The sequence below is a fragment of the Miscanthus floridulus genome, chromosome 9 (genome assembly GCF_019320115.1).
Source record: "Miscanthus floridulus cultivar M001 chromosome 9, ASM1932011v1, whole genome shotgun sequence".
Taxonomy (NCBI): domain Eukaryota; kingdom Viridiplantae; phylum Streptophyta; class Magnoliopsida; order Poales; family Poaceae; genus Miscanthus; species Miscanthus floridulus.
Window position 1 is genome coordinate 135,067,069 of NC_089588.1, and position 25,624 is coordinate 135,092,692.

The following is a 25,624-nucleotide window of genomic DNA, read 5'->3' on the forward strand; positions in this document are numbered from 1 at the left end:
TCATAGTAGAGTCGGTTGGGCCAGCAACCTCAGGCTTCCGAGCCACTTCTACAAATTGTTGATTTCTAGGAGCGGCTAGATATTAATGAATTTAGACACTGAAAAACATACGGCATCATAGACTAGACCTAGATACACACATTCTAATAATCATTTTCTGATATAATAGAGATCAGGCGCTATAAAATACTGATTCTACAAAATTGATTTTAGGAGACAACTAGTTTTATTAACAGAGGTGGTCACAAGATATACCTGTCTCCTAGCCGATTTTCGGAGGTGGTTGTTTTATTTACGAAGACAACCAAAAATTGCTTGTCCCTCGAAATCGATTTACAAAGGTGAGCAAAAGGTTCGCCTTTGTAAATGAGTCTAAAGCACGGACTAAGGGTTTCGGTCGTCACTCTCTCTTCTCTTTCTCTAGACTCTCATGGCCCACTGCTCTTGTCGCCGAGGCGAGGAGGCATAGGAGCGGCGACGGCTCATCTGAGGTGAGGAGGTGCATGGCCCAGGAGCTCCTTTGATGTCAGCGCGACCAGATTTATCAAGGATTGTGTGGGATCCAGCAGTCGAGAAGGACGACGGGGACCTCGGCGATCTAGGAGCTCCTCCGACTACGGTGCTCGACCTAGGAGCTTTTTCGGCAGCGCCCATTGCTGGATCTATCGAGGATGGTGTGGGATCGGGCTGTCGAGAAGGACAACGGTGACCTCGACGGCCCGGGAGTTCCTTGAGCAGCAGCACTCGATCTGGGAGCTTCTTTGGTAGTGCCCACTACCGGTTCAATCGAGGAGGGTGTGGTGGGTGCTACTGCTCGGTGGCTCGGCTTGGCTGTTAGCATCTTGTTGTGATATATCATTGACCTCGTGCATGTGGGCTTCAACACTTTTTTTTTTGTTTTAGGTGATGTTTGGTTTGTTACGTACCTTTGTTCCTTGCTCTGTGTTACAATATATCTATTATGGCTACAATTTCATCTGTTTCCGCGTGTGCTTTAGTCAATGTCTACCTTTTAATGGGATTGGGCTGTGTCGCTTCTGCGTATTAGTTGCCTGCGGTGTTGCGGCTTCTGAGGCCAGGCTTCCCTTTATTTTTGGTTCGTTATTACTATTTATGTGGGATGGGATTTATGTGCTCTGATTCGGCCTCCTATCCAGGTCTGCCACATTTTTTTCAACTGCATTGCCTTGTCTGTTTACTGTCTCTTCCTATTGTCCTATTTACAAATTCGTTACTTTTTGTAATCTGCTACATTATTTGGTGGTTGTTGCGACCCTGTCATTCCTTCCGGTTCCAGGAGCCGCTTCTCTCAGCTCATAGTGTCGCACCATGTTTACTTCATGTTCCTGTTCTTAGAGTCTAATTATTCTCTCAGCTGATCCTTCAACCCGGCCAGTTCACGTTTTGTTTGATCTGTACTGTACCACCTCTGCTGCTACTAGCGCTGTACAGACACCATATTTTACAATATAGGATAGTCTCATATGTTAGCTAGTACGTTCTATAATTTTTTTTTGAAGACATCACCGGAGGGGTGAGAGCCCCACCTGAATGGATTTTCCATTGATTCCGGCGAGCCGGTGGATGGAGGGTGCCAAGGCACCTACAGGGTCGAGGACCCGTAGTCATATTTAGATTACAAATGAGGAGGTAGGAGAGCTTAGTTCATTACAAACATTGCGCACCACTTGTCAACTATCCATCGATCTTCGACTTTTAGGCGACAGCTCCAGAGGCGACATGCTTCTTTGGCAGTAGCAAGCAGCCGCCGAAGGCAAGGCTGTTGCTGACGGAAGACGACGTCGTGCCTATGGTTCCAAACTTGCCAGCAACAGAGGAGAATCATTGTAGAAAAGAGCTTTGATGGCACCTCAGCCGGCCTGGGCAATTCCCAGAGCCTGTTGACAGGAGGGATAGGCAGGTCTCTCCATCCAAGGTGGTTCCAGAAAGATCTAGCGACCGTGCACTGGAAGATGAGATGGTCACATGTCTCAGCGGATTGGCCGCAGAGTTCGCAAATGTCGTCATCCAGGACATGCTTGTTGTGGAGGTTTGCTTGGCACTGAATTCTTTCATGGAGCAGCAACCAACCGAAGAACCGAACCCGGGGGGGGGGGGGGGGAGCACGGCTTTTCCAGACGAAGTTGTCGATCATACTGACTTGTCCGGAGTGTGTCGAGACACGGTATATGCTGCCGGTGTCCAGCCTGTTCGCCGTGCAAGTAAACTTGCTGGAGCGTTCATCTGGCTGCTGTTGTAGGTTGATGGAAGCGATGATAGCCTCGACCTCAGCCTTCTCGCTGTATGCCTGGGGAGAGAGTCGCGGCACCAGGATGGTCGCAAGGCCGCGAATGCATACTTCCCTGACTGAAACATTTGGCTGAGTGCAGTGACTGAGTAGGCAGGGAAATTTGAGTGCCAGCGTGGTGCCCTCTGTCCATGAATCCCACCAGAACGTCGTAGATGCACCATCTCCAATGACGACCTTGGTTATACATCTGTATGCTGGCAGTAGAGATTTCAGGCCATCCCAGTGGTTACCATCATTGGCCCCCTCCAATGTTGATAGGTGTGTGTTGCCGTGCTCAGGCTGCCCATGCTGACTCTTCTGGATGGTGTAGGCGGTGTAGCAGTTTAAGGAGGAGGTAGGCGTTCTGTGTAGCCAGATCGCGCACCCCCAATCCTCCTTCAACTTTTGGCTTCTGGGCAACCTCCCATCGTACTAGGCATTTGCTTCCTGAGGTCTTATCTGTTCCAGCCCAGAGGAAGGCACGCCGTTTCTTGTCAATGGCCGCGATCACTCCCGGTGGGAGGGCCACAGCTTGCATCATATAGGTTGCAAGGCCGTCAAGTGCCGAATTGATGAGGACAAGCCGCCCTTGGTGGTTCAGGAGGGCTGACTGCCACCCAGCAAGCCGACGGTCCACTTTGGAGATGAGCGGGGTGAAAGCGGCGAGATTCAACTTGACATTGGACAGAGGCAAACCTAGGTATACCTGTGGGAAGGACCCCTTTTGACACTGCAGGATACGCACAACGCGCTGAAGGCGGTTCTCAGGAACGTGCATGGGCACCAGAGTGCTTTTGGAGGAGTTGATCTTAAGTCCAGTGGCCAGTGCAAAGTCATCTAATGTTGTCTTTAGCCGCCTGACATCAGTCAGCTCCGCACGGACTAGCAGTAGCGTGTCGTCTGCATATTGTAAGACTGGGCATGGACCGTCAATGGAGGGGTGACGGATGCCCGAGTCTTGTTTGATCAGCTGCTGTAAGACATCAGCCACCAGAAGAAAGAGGTATGGGGACAGTGCATCACCTTGCCGCAGCCCCCTTCTGCACTTGATCCATCTTCCTGGACAGCCATTGATTACGTTCTATAAATATATATTTATAGACATGGCAGCTCTTGATGTTTTAAACATGTTGCCCTGGTTTCCTAGGGGGCTACAGGTTCATGTTCTGCTATTACGTGCTCAGTCCCTCACGGTCCTTTTTGATGGTCTGCTCGGTGTGCTTCATGCTCATTTGTTTATCACGCATCAGGTCCATGGTTCCTTTCCTTCTACTGCATGTATGTCTTTGTTTATGCCTGCTCCTTCTGTGAGGTCACGGTTAATTAGAATTATTATTCGTGCTAATTAGTGTTGTCCTTGCTTCGTTGTTCGTACTGTATGCCTGCACAATAAAATATATGACCCTCCTTGCTCATCAGTCTATAGGTTTTCGTTGTTGTTCCCCTTTGATGGGCCCCAGTTATTCAGTTTATGTTAGTTTAGAGTTTGAGGTTCAGTTATTCAGTTTTTCCTTCAAGGTTCAGTGATTCAGATTTCAGTTTTGTTAGTTTACAGTTTGAGCTTGAGTTTTTCAGTTTTCCCTTTGAGGTTTCAGATATCAGTATTTCAGTGTTCTCTGTGATTTTCTGTTTGTTTTCTGTGATCCAGTTTCTCAGTTTTTGTTGTACATTTGCTCATTTAGGACTCATGGCTGCTAGGAGCAAATGTTGTTTTGGTAATGGTGTCCTAGAGGAACGTTGGATGTGATGAAGAGAAGATTGGTCCATGTTTTTGATTTTTCAGTTACTGACAACCATCTCTATTTTCCTTCTGATCCTAAGCAGAAGTACTTGCCCTGGGTTGATAAGTGTTTTTCTTCGAATGTTTACCTCACTTCGAATTGCGGTGATGAATTATGAATTAACTAGCATGTCAGAGTTCAGAGATGCTTCTGGCATCCATGAGAAGATCTTTCATACTACTGAGCAAAGGCGATCTTGCTCGCAAAAATAATCTGAACTATTTTCTGGGTGTCTTTAGTGTAATAAAATAGTATTCGCACTGAATTTGAATATTTGTAGCTATAGTATTAAACAAACAAAAATTGGGTTTAACTTCTAAACTGTTTTGTTATGTCTTGCATGGCCGCGCGCACTTACTTCCATTCCAGATTACACTGTAAGCTTGAATTGCACAGCAGTGTCCTATTGTAATTCCTAGACCGAAAAGCTCGATGTGTAGGATAACAAAAGGGAGTAGTTAGTTACACAGACAGAAGAATGACGCGAAATCTCACTCTGCAGCTTGCAGTGATATATGGTCCTAAGGCTAATCATGAAAAAGGCTAATCGTGAATACGCTAAACCAGACTATGACCGTTGCACTAGCTCCTCTAAATACATTAGCAGTTCATTGGTGTTTGTTTGTCGATTTTCTTCCTACAAAAATGTTCCATGAGTATATATAAGTTGTATTAGAAGTTCTTTCTCATAATTGTTTCAAAAATAATTTATCACTTGTACCTGTATGGTATTTGAAATTCAGTATATTTGTTAACCTTGATCCCTGTGTTATGTTTTGAAAATCTAATTCTGTTGGTCCGTATAAATTGTTGTATCTTATATGCAGTTTTCCAAAGAAGAAAGTATCTACTCATTTAAGCTTACTATTATTATTATTATTTTTGCAAATTTTCTAATTCCTAGATTTAATATTGTTGTAAAAGTAATTGTACTTGGCTAATATGTGTTCTGCTCTGTGAAACTGGAAGAAGATTGCTTATATACAGAGTTATCTCTATTTCAAATATGTACAAATAATCATAGAGATACATTAACACCCTGATGCATACATAGTGGGTCATATCTAGTTTTAAAATGACACTTATCATTTGTTAAAGTATCAGTAGCTTTCTTTTTATTTTAAACTTGAACTTCATGCTTTTTTTCAGGTATGTGACACTGAAACAGATTCACTACAGAACCTGAGTGAGTATTTGATGTTAGTTAAGGTGTTTCAATTCAGTTTGTCATGTCATTTCTAAGGAAGATTAGCCTCTGATTTCCACTGATAAGTCTATGCTAAATTGTAAGTTACAATAATATCTGATTATGTGTGCATAGGAAACTCTTATTATGTGTTCTAAATTCTGTTCACCTTGAAATAGTCCTGCATATCTGATATCTCCTGATTTTTTTGTTCTAAATTCTGATTAGAGCTGCCGCGAGATGTCTGCCGGTGGCGGAGAATGTTAGCACTGGAGAAGTTTCTAGGTAAGTACGGTTAGAGCCACTGAACATTCCCAAGCCTGTTATATATTGGAGACTACACCTTTTATATTCCAGTCCAAATCTTCTCAATATAGAATAAACGTCACAGTGACACACTTTCTTATATTTTTAGGAACACAATATGGTGAGTCCCATACAAAGTAAGAAGGAAGTTCAGTAACGAGTTCTTGCAGTGATGAGGCCATAACGGGGGTATGTCAGCAGTGTCATGTACTCATGTAGTAGTTTAGAATGACTACTCTAAATGGTTTCATGGACCTTTGATGCCTACATTTTTTTTGAAAGGATGACAAAAGCTGTCACAATTTTATTAGAAGAGATTGGTATATTTCAAAAAGACTGATGTTACAACTACAGCGCAACCATATCGAGCTTTGGTGACACATTTGGATCCAGTGAACCTGCACATCTTGATGCCTGTTTTTGGAGAGTTGTTATGTTTTTGTGTTATTAGTATTTCCTAGCAAAAGTAAATGCAAATCTATTCAAAAAAAAATTTAAATGCAGGTGCTTGGGGGTGGACTAGTTTCATGGATTACCTCTGCGTCTTGTTGTTTTTCTTCTGATGTTGATGTCCTTTTCCTTTGGTCTTCATTGGCTTACTCTTGTCTTCTACGCCCAAGCCGTCGCCACCGTCATCTACGTTGCTGTGAATGTGGTCTGTCTTGGACGCTGGTTTTCTTTCTTTCTTGTCCGTCAGGTGGTGTACCTGTGCTGTATGTATGCTGGATATGTGTTGTCATTCGGCTGTCATTGGGCAGTTTATTATTTTCTGGAAGACAGCAGCCGTAAAAATCTTCCAGAAGATAACGACTATAAAAATCTTCCGGATTTTGTGTCATGTGACAGTACATGTGCTGTTTTTTCAATTTGTTTAGTTGTTTTGTATCATGTGACGTGTCAACTACTGCTTTGTTGAAAAATGTGGAAGATAACAAACAGCAAAATCTGCAATGAGATGTGTAGTCAGGTGTTGGCGTCGAGCCAGGTACTTGCTAAAAATACATTGTTTTTTTGACCGATCCGAACCCGTCCATACCTGGCACTTGATCAGGTCTAAGGCTTGATTTTTCTACTGGTTTTGCTGGGGTCTGTCAGCGTGTTCGCTTGTTGGTTTCAGCCAGCCCAAACCAGTCAACCAACAGTATTTTTCTCTCATAACAAATCAGCACCAGCCAGCTCAAATCAGCTCAGAAACCAACCAGCGAACATGCCGTGTATATGTTGGGTTGGGCTATTGCTAGTGGTGGCTTGAGGGGGCTGCGTGGTGGTGTTGGGTTGGGTGCTAGGCCACATGGGTGATGGTCAGCTGGTGTTCTTTTTTTATTTTTGTTTTCTATACTAGTACGGATGTAGGGTCGGCCTGCCAGCTAAAAACTAGGCCTGCGCCCGACCCAAATTTTGCTTCCGGTAAAATATGATGGCCAACAACCACCTGCAATGGCGACGGGGTCAGGTTGGGTAGGGTTTTTTTCGGGCGGGTCAGATTGGTTTATTGGGTTTTTGGGTGAGCCATGATCAGGTCAAACTAAAATGCAATGCATCCACTAGGCCTACCTGAGCAGGAATGCTCAATTTAATAATACACATGGGCTAGGATTTTCCTTTATTTTGTTTTTGTTTTTTTGTCGTTGATCTATATTGGCAACTAAATAATCATGATATTATATGCACCCATCGGTGCATGATATATATATATATATATACTTCAAGGGATGTCCAAGGCTTGGCTTCTTGGAGAAGGACAATGCTCGAATTTGACGTGAGCGGTTCAGCCAAAACATCACCACACTTGACACAGTCACGAACATTCCAACGGCAAACTAAGGAAGTTCTATTCATTGGGCTGGTGGCCATCACCAGACACCAGACTGCTCATACAACAGGAAGAGCTAGCAGGTCAAGCTTACAACGCGAGCCTCCACATGATCACTAGTACAAGGTCTGAACATCAGAGATACAAGGTATCTAGGGATACAGACTGATCCAAGACTACAAACTGAACTAAGGAACATAGGATAGAGGACACTTGTAGGCCAAAAGGGCAAGGGGTAGGCAGTTACAAGACTTCGCCTATGACTAAAATTGCAGGCCCGAGGCCTACTAGTTTGGCAAAGGGAGCAGGCGCAGCTGGTCGATCATTCCGCCAGGGACGGCGAGGCTGCCACACCCGAGAGACTAGCAGCGACCTTGACGAGGTTCTCATCGTCACCTGAGGGGGACATAGGGTTAGAGAGCAGATGAGAACGAGCAAGGGCAGTACGAAGGCGTGCAGACGCACCGGAGAAGTCAAATTTAGCTTTCTGAAGACGGGAGGCCTTGTTCGCAGGGAGCTCGAAGCTGGGCTCCTCCTTCTCCATGAGACGAGTGCTGCGGCGGGGCTTACGAGCACTGTCTGTCGCACGCTTGCGCCGGACAGGGCGTTTACGTGCCTGGCTCTCATGTTGTTCAGTGGCGCCCGGATGGAAAACTAGGGGCCCGTCCATAGCCAGGGTGGCAAACGCACTTGCCCGTTCAGGGACCGGCGTGGTGGTGTCGGTCACCAGGCCAGTCACCGGCAGCTCAGGCACACCCCCAATTCCATACCAAAGTTTCCTCAAAAAAATTACATACCAAGGTAGAGCCAGAGCGCTTGGAGCAGTGGCCGGCTGCAGCGGGGGAGTGGTAGAATTTTGCTGGGTGTTGACAGGACGGAGATTCGGGGGAGAGACGGAGTCACAGGACGGAGATTCAGAGTCAGAGTCCTGTTCCTCGAAAACCTGCAGAGCGTGTACTGATTAGCTATCCTTCCTACTCTGTTGGAAGGACGGTAATTATTGGACAAAAATATCTGTACAATGCATACATTAATAGCTCGCATGCATGTTTGTGCACCTATTATTCTGACTATCATTGCTTCAACATATATAGTTAAATATTCTTTTTTTTTGGACAATTAAAACAGATGTTTTTTGTCGAATAGGAGTAATTGTCTTATGCTACTCTATCTTTCTTAACAGAAAGAAACTCTGATTGCGCGATGCCGTTTAGGCGTGCTAGCTGATTAATGCAAGTAAGTGAGGCGGACGGAAATTTCATAATTTGTTCCACTGGTGGTGTCAGTTTGTCCTATTATTCTATATAATAGCAAGTAAAATGGAGTACAGAATATATATTAAAATAACCGAAGATAATTAACGTGATGCCGGAAAGAAACAGCGAGTATATAGTTGTATTACGAAAATCTAGAAGGATGAAAATAGATACTATAGTGCAGTTCGGCGGTGAACTTACTTGAAAATTATTTATGTGAGCCAGCTTCGCCTTGTTCTCTTCTGATTCACACCACTCCTTCAGTTCCTGGGTGCAGTACCTAATCTCTAGGTTCTGAAGCTTGGTGAGTTGCTGTATAGATGCAGGCAACGACATGATGCTATTGCAGCCAATGACAAGGCTTTTTAGAGAGGAGAGGTCGCCTAGCCATTCAGGCAGTGCTGATATGCCATCATAGCAGCATTGCAACGTCAACGACTCAAGGGAAGTGAGGCTGTGCATGCTTTCCGGAACGTTCGTCAGGCGATATCCAGTGATTGTCAACTCTCGGAGTAGAGGGAAGTGGTGAAATATTAATAGCCTTATGCAGGAGTGGCCCGATAGTGTCAAATCCAATTTGATGGCTGGACTAGAGGAAGAACAGTGATGATTGGTTTCGTCTACCTCCTCCAATGAGGATATAACTTGGTCGCTGTATTCTATATAGCACTCATGAAATGTTGGTGGGCATGGTTTCAACCTCAACCTCGGACATTCATCTATAGTCAGACTGTCCAGCACAGGGAACATGAACTCCTCCACACCCTCCTCAACAGAGTATGTTGTATTCCACTCCTCCAACCCATCCATTTTGGAGACATGGAAGGATGACAATCGACGGAATGCTCCTTTGCCACCACAGAATTCCCTGTCGATTCTTTTAATGCCAGGCAAATTCCGGAGCGACAGCTTTTCCAGGTGCCGAAACTGCCCAAGTGGTGGCAGGTTGCTACACTTAGGCAGATCTTGCAGCCGAATATAAACAAGGTTTGTGAGGTGTCGAGAAATATCCATGAGCCAGCCTGGAAAGCTTGTACAGCTGTAACCTTTGAGGTACATGCTCTTCAAACCTGTTGGTGGCGCTAGTTGTTCCAACAAATCTTTGTCCTCCAAAGTTTGAACCGCACGCTTGGTCGACCAAGCCAATGTTAACTCCGAGAGATTATGTTTGTCAGACAACTTTACTTTGTTTGCTTCTTCTAGAGACCTTACATTTTCAAGAGAATGTATTCGTAACACACTGACATGGACACCCTCGAGCAGATGAAGATTGCTGCAACCATTGACCTCATCAGCACAAACCCAGAAGATTGGTAACATTGGTGAGTAATTTACCACTGAACTGGCCTGATCGATGAGTTTATCCGAGCACCCGTCCAGCAATAAAGACTTCAGCCCCCCAAGTGTACCTAGACTCTCTGGTAGGGACTTAAGGAAAGAACATTCCGTAAGATCCAGTGTATGCAATCTTTTGAGGTTACCAATACTTTCTGGAAGACATGCAATATTATAATTATAAGATAGGTCCAGGTGCTCCAGATTGGTAAGGCCACGGATCCCATAAGGGAAGACATAACTAGCCCTGCCGTGTATGATTGAATTGCTTAGGCCCAAGTACTTGAGATTCGTGAGGTTGGCCAAAACATCTGATAAATCTTGAAGACCAATATCAAATACCCATACCCGTGACATATTCAGGTGCTGTAGTGTGGTGAGGCCACGCACACCTCCCAGGTGCCGCATTTTGGTGCAGCATGACAAATCTAGATGCAACAAATTTTGGAGGTTCATCAGTGACTCTGGAAGTTCTCTGATTTTTTCACAGTCTGACATGTTTAAATATTGGAGTTGTGTGAGGCCACACAAGGGTTCAGGTATTGCTTTTACACTTGAGCATCCAGATAAGTCAAGATGCTGCAAATTCCTGAGCTTACCAAGCGAGTCTGGCAGTTCCTTTATCCCAGAGCAGCCTGACATGTCAAGATGCACCATACATTTTAAGTCGCAAAATGACTCTGGCAGTTTTGATATACCAGAACAACCAGACAAACATATATATTGCAGACATCCAAGCTTGCCGATTGATTCTGGCAGTGCACGAATCTGAGAAGATCCATTTATGTTTAGGTGCTGCAGTTTTGATAGCTCAGTGATACACTCCGGGAGACTCTCGTTTTGCATTCTTGGAGCAATAAAACACCTCAGGTGCTTCAGTTGGCCAATTGAAGCTGGAAACAATGTACCAGAGCATTCACAGAAACCCAAAGCACGCAGGCAGTTCGCAAATGAAAATGCACCACTCTGTATATCCAGTTCGCCACTATCTGAGAATCGAAGTAACCTAATCTTCGAAGGAAAAGTACTTGCCAACTTCATTGTCTGGTCATAATTGAGCAATAAATAGCGACAATATTTCTGGCCAAGTGTATTTCTCTCCTGTGCAGTGAAATCTATTAGCTCGTCAACCATTGTCAATCTTGCCAGGTCGTGCACCAGGTCATGCATGGTGTACCGCACCACTTGCTCTTGAGAAGTCTGAAAGGATAAGTATATAACAACATTGATGAGAGATGTCAACTGATGCTCACATCTTATAAAGAGAAGTTAAGTCCTTCTCGCACACATGCAAATAAACTGCATGGAAACCTTGTTTATTACTTATGAAAAAGATTAACAATATTTTAAATTTTCATGACATAGGCATATTGCTACACAAATTAAATGAGAATGGAGAGAAGGAATTAAGTAATAATGTATTGACAAAAAAATAGACATCCAACTACAAGTTGCACAGAATTCTAGTGTAATTCGTGTGCAGAATTTTTGTTTTAATTGCATTGCCTTTAGGACGTAGAAATAATAGATCCTCTAGTAAAAAAAACGTAACGTCTTTCTGAACAAGGTTCCGTGCAAAATTAATTAATTTTCTACAGTCTAAGATATTTAATATCGAATATCAATTATATCAATTAATTAGGCTTCACAATTATACATCTTAAGCATGTAAGACATAAGTCCGACCAATTAATTAGGCTTCACAATTAATTGCCTGAAGTGTCAATTGTTTGTTACTCTGTACTTGAGTAAGTAGATAGAATACAATGATATGTAGTTATGCAAGTATAAAATATTCTTCATTGCATTATTAAGAAAGTTTCTTATATACAAATACAAAGAATGTAAACGGTTCTCCATGAAGTGCTTCAGCTACATCCCAAATTGTTATGGTTGTTGATTTACTAGGTATATGCATGCTCATACGTTACTACAGAAAAAAATAATTTTCTCACGTTCATACCCGACAAGCATGCTGAAAAGGCTAGATAAACTTCAGTTTATACCTTCCTGCTAGGGGGATTGCTATGGTACTCCCATTACCCATAGTAGGAAGGTAAGAGCTAGAATAAATCACGGCCCATGACTTTTTAACTAAATGAAACAATTAAATAATAAAAAGAATCAGAGAGAAAAAAAAAGGAAAATTTCACTATCTCAGGAAAGGCCTAGCCGGACTCTCGATCTCTGCATGCATGCATGAACTTTTGGTTCCGTAATCCATGCACCGATCTGCTCCAGAACGGATCCCGTTGTTCGTAGTTCTAGCTCATTAATCTATGCATACATGAACTTAGATCAACGTATCACTATGGAAGTATGTGAAAACACGTTCGAACATGTTCTAGGCAGAAGAAACAGACTATCAAAAGCTAACACTCAATGGATATATAAAAAAAAAAACACGTACCAAAACACGTCGTGTTGGCTAACACAAGCACGTACCAAGACATGTTCCATTCATAGATTAAAACTAACGCATGTTTCACAACTAGTAATCAGAATCTGTCACATTCCAAAGTTCCAAAATAAACAGATTTGGCATATCCAACAAATCATGGATGCAATATTTTTTCCTCATTTATCCTATTTTACAAATAAAAAATTAAATAAATATATATTTCACATATTACTTCCTGAAAGGTATTATAACCGTAGCAATGCCCTATAATTTGTGAGTACCGTAGCAAAGCCCTGGCCCGTCAGATTTAAAAAAAGGGCTGGGTTGAGCGTGGTTATCAAAATTAATACTAACAGATATAATAAGTACCGGAGGAGCTTTAACTTGACCTGTAGACAAAAAATTACAAAAACTAGAAAGATCAAAGTTGATTGCCAAACTATAGATTCATGGTGGAACGGGATGTAACTACAGTCGTTATAACTTATGCTCAGGTTTAAACTAAATACATATCGAAGATACTGTATCTTAATATTACTAATGGGAGGTCCTCAACCACTACCGAAAACGTCAAATTTGCCGAGTGTTTTTATGTTTGCCGAGTGTATTCCCTCGGACACTTGGCGAATAAGTTCTTTGCCGAGTGCTGTACTAAAAATACTCGGCAAAAAAAAACACTTGACAAAGAGGAGGTTTGCCGAGTGTCAAAAAAAAACACTCGGCAAAGAGGGGGTTTGCCGAGTGTTTTTTATACACTCGGCAAAGAAATAAAATCTTTTTTTCTGGAAAAGAACGAAACGAAAAAAAATGAAAAAAAAACTTTGACGAGTGCCCAGATCTAGGACACTCAGCAAAGGACGAAATCGTATTTAATTCCCCGGATGGCGCCCCTCCCCTCCCCCTTGTTCTTCCCCCGCGGCCGCCCCCTCGGCCCCGCCCTCCCCTCATCCCTCTCCGTGTGTGGTGGCGGCGGTCCTCTCCCGAGCGCGCTGCGCGCGGCCCTCCTCTCCCGGCGCGGCGGCACCCTCCCCCTCCCTCTTTCGGCGCGATGGCGCCCTGCCCCCTCCCTCTCTCGACGCGGCGACGCCCTGCCCTCTCCCTCTCCCAGCGCGGCAGCGCCCTCCCCCTCCCTTTCCCGGTGGTGGCGCCCTCCCCCCTTCCTCTCTCGGCATGGCGGCGCTCCCCTGCCTCTCCCTGTGCGGCGGCGCACCTCCCTCCCTCTCCCTGTGCGAGTGACGGATCTACCGGCGGCGCTCCTCCACCGCCTCCACCAGATCCGGCCCCGACGCGGGCGGATCCGGCGACGGTGGCTCACGGGGAGGCCGGATCCGGCCCCGGCGCGGGCAGACGGATCTGGCGTGCGGCCCTCCTCTCCCGGCGCGGCGGCGCCCTCCCCCCTCCCTCTTCCGGCGCGGCGGCGCCCTGCCCATTCCCTCTCCCGGCGCGGCGGCGCCCTGTCCTCTACCTCTCCCAGCGCGGCGGCGCCCTCCCCCTCCCTTTCCCGGCGATGGCGCCCTCCCCCTTCCTCTCTCGGCATGGCGACGCTCCCCCTGCCTCTCCACCGCCTCCACCAGATCCAGCCCCGGCGTGGTGGCGGCCTGGGCGTGGCGGCGGCCTGGGCGTGGTGGTGGTGCGGCATGGTGGCGGCACGGCGAGGAGAAGACGGCGGCTTGTTTTTTTTTTATTTTTTCTAAAAATTGTTTGCCGAGTGTTTTTTGCGCACTCGGCGAAGTCTTTGCCGAGTGTCCGACAAAAAACACTCGGCAAAGTTAGTTTGCCGGTAGAATTTTTGTTGTGTGCCCTTTGCCGAGTGTTACACTCGGCGAAGTCTTTGCCTAGTGTTTTAGTGGCTTCCCGTTCCCCATAGTGAACAAAGCCTGCACATTAATCCTCACAACATGCATTAGAAACGAAATTCTCACAATAACCACAAACATTTACTATTAATCAGGTATTCCCTATTTATCATAGAGAATAATAGCCGTTGAATTGATTCTGTTGTCTTAAAAAGGTATCTACTTGTGCCATTATTGAAAACATACATAACCACATAAATATACATTGAAACTACTAGTATCTGCCATTATGAAAGATAATTTAAGGTAATCCCTAAGCTTTTAAACTAACTACCCCTATCATTATGAAAGATAGTATAAAACATCCTCTCTAATTTGCATCCAAATTACCCACATATGCAGTTATAAAACATAAAGAAGTCCTTTAAATCTACGTCTACATTACCAATCTTAATCTTAATATTACTAATTAGAGGCCCCAATGAAGGCTCTACGTTAATTCTCATGTTAATCAGAAACGTCCAACCATCAAATCAAAAGACTAGCCATTTATAGCCACTAGATCTATTTTGTTTTCTAAGAAATTACCCACCACTGCCATTATTATATTATAGATTAAAAAATAGTCCAAAATCTTGTTGTTAGGGAGAAGAAAAAGATTCAGCCTACCATTACGTTTATGGTCAGTTATCTATTATTACCAAAAAAAAGCTAAATATATTAATAGTACGTAAAAAATCTTGACCAGCCACGTTCGCAATACGTTAAAAATTACACCTATCATATGGGCCTCACCAACTATCGTTCACTTGGTTAATTATTTTTTAGCGTTAATGGCCGTAGATGGAGTTATATACACGGGCTATTACGTTCTTGCCCCTACTTTGACGTCCAGTTGTGATTTTATCCCTGCTTTTGTCATCGTTGTGATTTTACCCCTGTTTTTTTGAAAACGAAGCTTGTTTACCCTTATTCCGTGAACAGCAGGTAATGATGTCAAATGGGCTCAGTAAGGACAAGTTTACCCATGCGAAATTGCCCCTACTTATCTGAATTCCATGTACACGTAGCATTTTACTGTTTATTCTACTGTGTACGAATCACGGGTACACGTAGCATTTTACTGCGCCACAGTGGCTGACGCGTGGGTCAGGTCTGTGGGGCTTGGCTGCCAGCACTGTTTCGTGAGCCGATCTCGTGGACTCCTCTCTCTGTCTCTGTATTTCAGTTGACCGTGTCCACACAGAGGAGGAGGGGGATGGTCACTGCCGTGTGGGGCCCCAAGGGTGAGGTGGCGCCTCCCCGTTGGCCCAAATGACGTGGCCTGGACACGGCTTTGGATGCCGCGGCCTCTGTGTCGGTCGTCCCAGTCCTTCATTTATGAGAAACAGAGGGAGAGCGGGAGAGCGGAAGAGAGAGGGAGGGAGAGAGAGAGAGAGGAGGAGGAAGGGGCAAGGCCGAGTCGGGGCAGCAGCAGAGAGAGGGAGGGGCATCCCGCCGGCGGTAGTAGGGACAAGGGAGCGGCGCAGGGGAGAGGAAGAGCGCGGCGACGATGGCGGCTTCGGCGTGGGCGGAGAAGGAGAGCGAACAGGGCGAGGTGGGGGCGCGTGGCACCGGTGACGGCGACGGCGTGCGGCGTAAGCGAGAGAGTGGGGCGGCAGTGGTGCGGCGCGGTGGAGCAAGGTGAGGGCGGCGGCAGTGCTTGTTGCGGCGGCGCAGAGCAAGTCAAGGGAGGGAAAGGAAGCAGAGGAGGGACAGTAGGGCACTACGACGGCGGTGGCCTCGGCGCGATGGCGGTTTCACGGCGCTTCGACGGCTTCGGGCTTCGGCATCCATGGCCTCGGCTCGAGGTGCTCCTACGAAGGCGGGGCGCAGTGCTCCTATGCTTGCCTCGGCGGCGGCCACAACCGGCCTTTTATAGGCGCACGACCACGAGGGACCGTTGTAGAGCCGGCAGAGCTGCCCCCACTGCGGCACAGGCATGGACGGCCAGCAGAAGAGCGTGGCGCCACCGGCCTACTGGCCGCACACGAAGCCTCGCCCCGCGGAGACCTCGGCGGAGGCGATGATGGACTGCGCGACGGGGTTGGAAGAGGCGGAGGTGTTGGAGGAGTTGGAGTTGGAGGAGCCCGGGGGCCACGCCCGTCCCTTGTCGTCGCCCAGCCGCACCCCACGCTCAGCCGCTGGGAGCTGCACCCCACGGCCGCCGCTGCTAGGGTTTTAGAGGATTGACGTGAGGAGAATGAGAGAGATAGAGAGGATACGGTAGAGGATGGGGGCATGGGGGAGGGTACGAGTGGATAAGGGGTATTGTTGTCCTTTGGTCTTACTGTGAAGGGTTTTATTGTTTTTTAATTTTTTTATTTCAGATACAACTAGCAGAGTTAAAAGTAAGGGTAAACTGGGTCTTAGTAGTTACAAAACAACGGTAAAATTACAATGATGACAAAAATGAGGGTAGAATCATAATTGGACATCAAAGTAGGGGCAAGAACACAATATTTCCCTATATATATATAACTTATTATGTAGCCACTTTGAGTTACGATAATTACTATATTAATTTACGAGATTATAGTAACTCCTTAATAAGTGGTTTACTATAACGTTATGGTAAATATCACCATGTGTTATAGTAACCCAACTATCGTAAATATGTATTGACATTATCGTGAATTAGTATATAAAATTATCGTAAATGAAGGTGGCTACAGAATAACTTATTTTGTAGCTGACTACTGAATATACTATATATATATATAATAAAGAGGCGACAATTTTTATAAAACCATGAAGAAATAGGAATCCATCTGTTCATTCTTTTTTCATGGTACTTCCACGTTCATTCTCATTAGAAATGCAAAAAATCCTAAAAATTCTCACAATAATCATAAATATTTGGTCAATAATTTGGAACTACTCTGTTCTATAAAAAATTAACCCACCTCTACCATCTTACATTACTAATTGGAGCCCCCAACAGATTCTTCACATTAATTCTCACTAGATACGCTAGAAAAGGAGATAAATTCTAGAAATAATTTGCTAGAATCTCATCATAATCAATAATAGTCATTGGATCAATTATGTTTTATAGCTAGGAAATTATCCACGTCTACCATTATGAAAAATACATAAAATGACCCTCTAATTTTACATTGAACTTACCCACTCTGCTGTTATGAAAATAATTCAAAATAACCCCCTAAATTTATATCTAAATTACCCACTCTTGCCATTATGAAAGATATTTCACAATAACCCCCTAAATTTGTATCTAAATTTCCCAACTCAGTCATTGTGAAATATAATTCAAAATAATTAACTAAATTTATATCTAAATTACGGACTTCTACCATGATGAAAAATAATTAACATAACCCATAATATTTATTATAAAGTACCCACCTTGGTATGATGAATGTTAATGCAAAGTAAGCCCTAAGTATGTATTCAAATTACTCATATATGCTATTATGAAAGATAACATTTAGTAACATCTTCTAATTTGTATCTCAGTTATCCACCTCAATTGTTATAAAAAATATCATTCCATTCTACATCTAAACACTACTATAAGTTATTGCAAGCAGTAATTAAATATCTATAAATTATGGTACATACATCTATAAATTACACATTTTTACCATTGCAAAGTTAAAACTAAGAATAGTGCTATGCATGATATCCACCAAATAGAGATATATACATCAAAGTAAATATCTATTTTAATAGCTTATCAAGCGTAAAAATGTTGTCTGAACAAAAACATAATAATGACACTAACAATTCACTTTAAGTTATAATGATACTCTATGATAATAAAACTCATAGGTTATTGTTTTAAATAATTTGTACATTTGGACTGAAGCCTTATGCCATATCAATATGGTAATTCTATTTTAAACACTCAATATTTTAAAACATGTTTAAACTGTATAAAAACTCAAATACCCCCTCAAATCTACATCTAAATTGTCATAGTCTTCTCTTAAAATTTAATAACTATAAAGCATATATGTTTCTACATTACATACTTCTATTAATATTAATACATTAAAATTTGATTGTAGTAAACATACATTTTGTGCCATCATGCAAATCTATTTCGTATGCATGCGTGAGCAATAAATATATAAGTTATGATTCAGCAATCATGAAAAATATTTCCTTAACTCATATACCAATGATACTAAATAATTATTTAAAATTATACTAATAATCATGAGATAATATTTATATAAGTTGTTACTTATATATATTTGTACATTTCTTGATATATCTATATTAACGGTAGAACCATTACTGTACATATTATTTCTTGATAACAAAATTCAAACATCATGAGAAGCGAACGAGATTTGTGTGGACCAAAGGTGGCTTTATATTTCTAGCCTTCAAGATTCCTTTAGAACAAACAGTCGTTATGAGGCTTAAATATTAATACCGCTTAAAATTAGCATAACTATCCAATCCTAGATCCCACATCAAGCTCTACCAATGATCTTAAGCAATGCGGGGCGTAGGTTTTAAATGGTTCTTTAGTCATCATAATACTTAAGAGAGCAATCTACGACCTAAAGTCCATATTTTTATAAGGTAAAAATTAAGAGTTAATAAGTAAAAGAGTTTCAACTTAAGTAGGGGATAAACATCTATAAGCACTAATAAGATTTTAGATTCACAATGTCATAAGAGATGGGCTGCACCAAGATCACCATAGTTTAAGCTAAGGTTACTACTAAATCCATGTTCAAGATACACAAAATTATCATGCAAAGGAAAAAAATTGTTGATGTGAATGACAAAAATATAGATCATGATCGATAGGTTTATCACAATTAGATAGAGGTTATAAATTATCTATCTACGCTAATTGTGCTGGAAAATGAACAAAAAAGTACAATTTTATATAAGTAACTTTTATGAGCCTTATATATTAAATAAAAACTAATGCTTAAGTCTCATAAGATTCTAGCCCGTGCGAGAGCACGTGTTAATGGACTAGTATAAGCTATAATCAAAATTAAGTAGACCTAAAGTGCATTATATATGTTTATAGACTACACAATTCTACCACTACCAAACTCAAAGTATACATGAATTCTCTGTGTCACCATGTATACCAAGTATATATGCATAAATTAGCTAAAAAATATGATAAAGTATTCAATTAAAACCATGCATTGACAATAATAAATGTTCCATTTTAGATAATATTAAACCTATACAAGAATAAAATTCTTTAGTTGTTACTCCCTCCGTCCACAAAAGAATGCTATTATGGGAAACGTACTAGTCAAACTAGTTCAACTTTGAACAAGTTTATAGCAAATAATATTTGCATTTATGTCTCCAACAAAACTAATTATGAAAATATATTCTATAACTAATCTAATGGTACTTATTTTGTTTCATGAGTATTAGTATCTTTTTATATAATTTTAGTCAAAGTATAAACTGTCTTACTTCTCAAAATGCGAGAATTACATTCTTTTGCGGACGGAGGTAGTACATCAGATAAGTTTATACATTTGGTCCGAGGCATTATGGCATAGCAATACCAATAGCTTGACTGTAAACAATCCATTTTTTATAAAACAATTCTACGTACTACAGATATAATTTTTTAATAGTTGGAAATTCAACCAGTGGAGTTGCTATGGTGCAGATGTGCAGGCTAAAAAATTGTTTATGCCTTTGCATTAACAAAGGGTGTAGTCTATGACCTTAGAATCCATATTTAACAAAATATAAAATGAAAAGTTTTGGATAAAAGATAAGCACTACAGTTCAACTAGCATGTTCGGCTTACCCAGAAACCGGCTTTTTCGGCTTGTTTTTTTCAGCCGGAACAGTATTTTTCTCTCACAACAATTCAGTCAGAACAGTGTTTTTTAGCCAGTTTCAGCCAAGTTTCAGCAAGCCGAACGGGGTAGTTGAAAGCCAAGATACTTTTTATCTGTCCTTGGAAAGGAACATATGAATTTGATACGAAATATTGGTACATATCTAGTTATAATTTTGGTACCTCTCCGATTGCTGTAAGAAATCTAGGATTAAAAAGACACGTCACCAACGGGGAGATGATAATTTTACACAATGGTTTGCCACAGCTGGTACATATGGTAAAAACCATGCAATGTTTAACAACCATACAGTTGACAGTATGAATGGCTATATGGGCTGTGTGATGTACTTATAGTAAAAACAAGTAAGAAAAGGTATTGTTCTAGGAGTTATATTGTAACATACCGAGGGTATCTTTGAAACTTCAAGGAAGGACATTCTCAAAAGTTGTTCGATGTATTCCTTCCCCTTCTTTCTCTCAATGAAACCCAGCACGCTCCATTGGTGAATCAAGTCATGTTCAACAATACTGTGTCCTTTTGAGAATATGGCACAATAGGAAAAGCACATCCTCAGCTGCTGTGGCATCCTGTGATAACTCAACTTCAAGGATGGAAGCACTCTATGGTTTGATGTTTCATTCCAGATATCACTGTCATTTATATTTTTCCACTCAGATAGATCTTTGGATTGTAACATGCCCCCAAGTGCTTGAGCTGCCAATGGCACACCTCCACATTTCTTTGCAATATCCAATCCTATCATCTCAAATTCCTTTTGGTTACACTTACTGGATCGCTTAATTATTTCCCAGCATACAACATCCTTCAAAGGCTGTAGCTTATATAGTAAGCATACAACATCCTTCAAAGGCTGTAGTTTACTGGTGGAAACTTTCTTTGCAATTCCTTCCTCTCGTGTGGTTACTATGACATCTATCGTACTGCCCTTCTTGCCCACACGAAGCATATTTTTCAGTTTGCTCAACTCATCGTCATCTTTCTCCCATAAGTCATCTAGAACGATAAGAACTTTCTTGTTACAGAGTAGGTTATCAAGGCAGTCCATTATCACCTGCAGATCTGTATTCTGGAGATCCCTATTTTGGTGGGCTCCTTCTCGTTGTAGTTGAGAAATTATAGAGTTTCCTATTTTCAATAAATTGAAATCTTGGGAGACATAAACCCATATACGACAATCATACCGCTTCTTGAACTTCTCATCGTTGTAAACCAGTTGTGCCAAAGTAGTCTTGCCCATACCTCCGAGGGCATAGATATGAACAATCACTGTCTCACTCTCATCATGGTTTGATCTTGCATGTAACAACATGTTTACGATTTCCTGTTTTTCTCCTTCCCTCCCTTCTACTTTTTCAGGCAAAAAATATGATGTTGTCACACGTTTGTCAGGAAGCTGAACATTAGTGCTAGTGCCTTGTGTGCTGATGCTCTCAAAATTACCAAATTCCATCTTGATTTTCATCAGCTCTTTTCTCAAACTCTTCATCCTATTAGCGATGGCAATCTTCTTGTATGCAGTTGGGATACACGAGAGCACCCCAGGGTTCTACAAGAATTTCATTTAATTTTCAGTTGGGTGATACAATTAGGAAAGATGCATTGCATTATAAATTAGTAATTATGAGCAGTTTTTTATAACTTAAATTATCAAGAGTTGCCAAAAAAATTACACACATCTTGGGGGTGTTTGGATCAGGGAGCTAATGATTAGCCCATGTTTTCGGTACCAATTAGAAAGCCTAAATATGTGCTAATTCTGGGCTAATAAGAGTTAATGAGGGCTAATTGGTGGCTAGAGTCCATTAGCCCTTATTAACCTATAATTAGCTCATGTTTAGTTTATTTTCACATAGTGGCCTAATTTTTAGCCCTAAGATCCAAACAGGCCCTAAAGCAACTTAATATTAATTGTTTTTCACAATTATTTTATCCACTGGTCTGATATGGTCCCGGCCCTATATCCATACCAATGCTACACCCAACCCATGTCCACACGATTATTTTGGATCCAATCCGCAAGCGCTGTTGTGGTGCAGACGGAGCAGGCACGGTGTGTCGTCGTGACATACGGCTAGTCAGCACCAGAGCGCAGTAGGTTGCGAGTGCGCCGCACGAAGCGGCCGGTTGGGTTCAGTGCTGCGACGCCGTGACGTGCTGCTTGGCGCCGCACCTGCCACTTGCGCCGTCCTGGTTGTGTTTCCATCTGGTTGGACGAAATGGCACTACCGCCATCGTTCAGCACGTGTGAACGAACAGGCGAAACGACAGCAGATCAGGTCCATAATATTTTGGTATATATAGGCCGAACTCAACGTGGCTATGGATAAACCCGTAGACAAATTAATTATGAAGATTTAATTAACATTAAGTTGCTTTAATATGCATACGAATTTCTTTGGGAGGTCCACCAGAGCAATACTCTAATTAAAATTTTGGTACCCAAGTATCAAAAGTTGATACCTCAGGTTCCATATTTGACAAAACTCTCTATATATATGACAATAGTAAAGACACTTATTTCTTCTATGATCCTCAAAATTTTAGAGTTCTCTTTTTGACACTAGATTCAAATTTCATTACCTATTTGTTAGTTAACACCATTAACCAACGTATGAAGAGCTCTATTATCCCTGATGTAGACACGTAGAATGTGGTCAGATTGTGACCAAGTTCAATCATGTAAGCTGCACCAGTAGAGAACAGATTTTCCGTTTTTGGCTTTAGTCTCACCTGGAATTGGGCCCGGGATTAATAGGAGAATTAGGTGGTGTTTAGTTCCCAAAATTTTGCAAAATTTTTCAAGATTCCCCGTCACATCGAATCTTTGGACGCATGCATAAAGCATTAAATATAAATAAAAAATAAAACTAATTACACAGTTTAGACGAAATTCACGAGACGAATCTTTTAAGCCTAATTAGACTATGATCGGACACTAATTGCCAAATAACAACGAAAGTGCTACAGTACCATTTCCTAAAAAATTTCACCAACTAAACAAGGCCTTAGTCCCAGTTGTAGCCACCAACCGGGACTAAAATCCCCAGCCCAACAGCTAGCCCTGCAAGCTTTTGCAGGAGGGGACTTTAGTCCCAGTTGATGGATCCAACTGGAACTAAAGGTCGTCCTTTAGTTCTGGTTGAAGCCACCAATCGGGATTAAAGGTCCCGCAACCCTTTTATTCCGGTTGGTGGTTCCAACTGGGACTAGAGGATGAGCTTCTAGTCCCGGAAGCCCCACCAACCGGAACTAAATGTCCCCACTATATATATTCTGATTCTAGGACGGTCCAGCCTGAAGCCATCTAGTTCAATTATTGCTCTCGGCTGTTCGTGTGTGCTCTTGCTTGGGGTGAGCAAGTTATTGCTCTCGGCCAACTAGCTCTCTTGAGAAGATCTTCGATCCTCTATTTCATTCTACTTTCTAAAGATCAGCGACTTCATCTACTAATCTTTCATTGTTAATAATGTAGCTCATTTCATGGTTCAGAAATAAATAGAGAAATTTATGGTTTTTTAGATTAGGAATAATAATGGTGGATTTTATTTTTATTTATACGTCATTTCTAAGTAACCTTAAATATTTGTAATTATTTCTAAATCTTTGTTAGCAACATTAGTTCTTGATGAGATTTAATAATCATTAAAATAAATTATGTGCCAACAAGTAGGGTGCAAAATGTTTGCAAAAATGTTATGTTTACTTGGCACGTATATATGTATCTTGACACATTTTATATATGTTTTCTCTAATATATATATTGCATGGTATTTATATGGGGTTCTATATTTATTGGAAGCTTTTTAGTTTTTTTAGGTATGATGAATGGCGGCGGACTTCCCCTGCCACGGGAACCAGGTTTTCACCCTAGCGATCTTCCATTCGCGCCACCGCCAAATAGGGTCGTTCTACGGTTCCCAGACCCATCTATAGTATGAAATATTTTTACCATCTAAGTTTTGCATGCTAATATGATACTTGCATATATAAATTCATTCATAATATGATTGTTGTATATGTCACAGACTATAAACCCGATAGAGTGGCTGGAATTAGCACTATACTTGCTTGGGGTGTGAGACATCTTCGAGCAAACGACAAGTGAGGTTGTGAATGATGAGGGTGGTGAGTTATGGACATGTAGTATCGCCTTTGACATCCCTATTAGGTATAGTCTAGATCATCGCGGAGACGTCATGCAGAGGGGACGATCGAGGATGAGCTAGAGAAGCGCCCAGTTCGATACCGTGATGCATTGTTTATAGTCACTTGACTGAATTGGCTATCGTGTGCCTGGTTACTCTTGGTTCAAGATACAAGCTTTACGTGAGCATAATCTAGACGTGGTGCAAGTAAGCGAAAAGGATGGCGAGATTCAACCGAGTGGATGTGGTAAGTCGTATATCAGAGTCATGTTTATTTATTGTTATTATTATATGACTGCTCTCTCATATTATTTGTTTCTCCTCTTGCAGGTTTTGCTCCATGATTTTACCTATACTACATGTGGCTTGCAGGCCATTCTAGAGCAAGCTATTCAGCGACTGGGGTACGACTGGGAATACGATGGACCCCTAGGCCAGTATACCACACAAGGACACCAGTTATGCGTGAAAATTACTCAGAACCGAGCCATCAATAGTTCGGCAGTAGGTTACATCTATGGGCGACCATGTCCTCGGCATTGTGAGGAAAGAGAGAGTGATTAATGTGGGCATTGACTTACATAGAAAATGACCGCAGTTATTGTATCTGAGACATCCACTACAGTTAGTGGAGACGGGGGAGAGTTGCGGCCGGTTTGTAAGGTTTATGTGTTAATTAGGTTTGTTTGTATGATTATTATGTTTAATTAGGTTTATTCGTACTGTTTTTTTAATTAGGTTTATTTTGTACAGTTATAATTAGGTTCATTTTGTATGACTTATGTTTATGTGTTAATTAGGTTTATTTGTATGACTTATGCTTATTTCTCACATACATTACGGCGTCGTATGCGATTCAAAGTTTTTCTCACGCCTTTATGTGCCACAAGTTAAGGAAACACTACTTAAGTTTCCAAAATTAACATCACTAAATTTAATATATCACTAAATTCATATCAAAATTAATATCACTAAAATATATATACACAATATATCAAATTTCATATATAATAACTAAAGTCCAAAGGCCACGGGTATGAATTTTGAAACCGAGAGACCTTTAGTCTCGGTTTTTTGTTCAAACCGGGATTAAATGGACCTTTAGTCCTGGTTGTTGATTCAAACCAGAATTAATGGGACCTTTAGTCCCGGTTGGAAATAAAAACCGGGACTAAAGGTCCCCACCTACCGCCACCACTCCTCCCACCGACCAACGCGCATGATCACCACTGCTCCCGCCTACCACCGCTGTTCATGCTTATAAAACTGTCCACCGAGCGTGCGAGACTCTCCACAGCCACTCTATTATTTTGTTTGCTTAATCCATGACCACCGGTACCTTATGTGTCCACAGCATCTCTATTATTGTTTGCCCAATCCAGGGTCCACGTAAATGGCATCTGTGTGGGAGGAAGTCATCCACGTACAAATTTTATTATGCG

The 25,624-nt window shown here is 42.1% G+C and overlaps 1 protein-coding gene and 1 non-coding gene across 6 annotated transcripts in view; one reads left to right on the plus strand and one right to left on the minus strand.

Annotated features, from left to right (window-relative positions):
• The first annotated feature begins 4,167 nt into the window (after nucleotides 1-4,167).
• Nucleotides 4,168-4,262, plus strand: LOC136484563 (small nucleolar RNA R64/Z200 family). The gene has a single exon (XR_010766076.1). It is a non-coding gene; the product is annotated as a small nucleolar RNA R64/Z200 family (small nucleolar RNA).
• A 3,116-nt stretch (nucleotides 4,263-7,378) lies between these two features.
• The window catches only part of LOC136484311 (putative disease resistance protein RGA3), a 33,630-nt gene continuing 15,384 nt past the window's right edge, over nucleotides 7,379-25,624 (minus strand). For 4 of the 5 annotated variants that reach the window (XM_066481556.1, XM_066481557.1, XM_066481559.1 and 1 more), the window contains 4 exons: nucleotides 20,420-21,583; nucleotides 8,834-11,167; nucleotides 7,842-8,319; nucleotides 7,379-7,772 (listed from right to left, as the gene is read on the minus strand). In XM_066481556.1, coding sequence (XP_066337653.1) covers nucleotides 7,699-7,772; nucleotides 7,842-8,319; nucleotides 8,834-11,167; nucleotides 20,420-21,583 — 4,050 coding nt within the window. In that variant the 3' untranslated portion in view covers nucleotides 7,379-7,698. The remainder of the gene's footprint in view (nucleotides 7,773-7,841; nucleotides 8,320-8,833; nucleotides 11,168-20,419; nucleotides 21,584-25,624) is intronic. The other variant, XM_066481560.1, reaches the window with a different exon arrangement.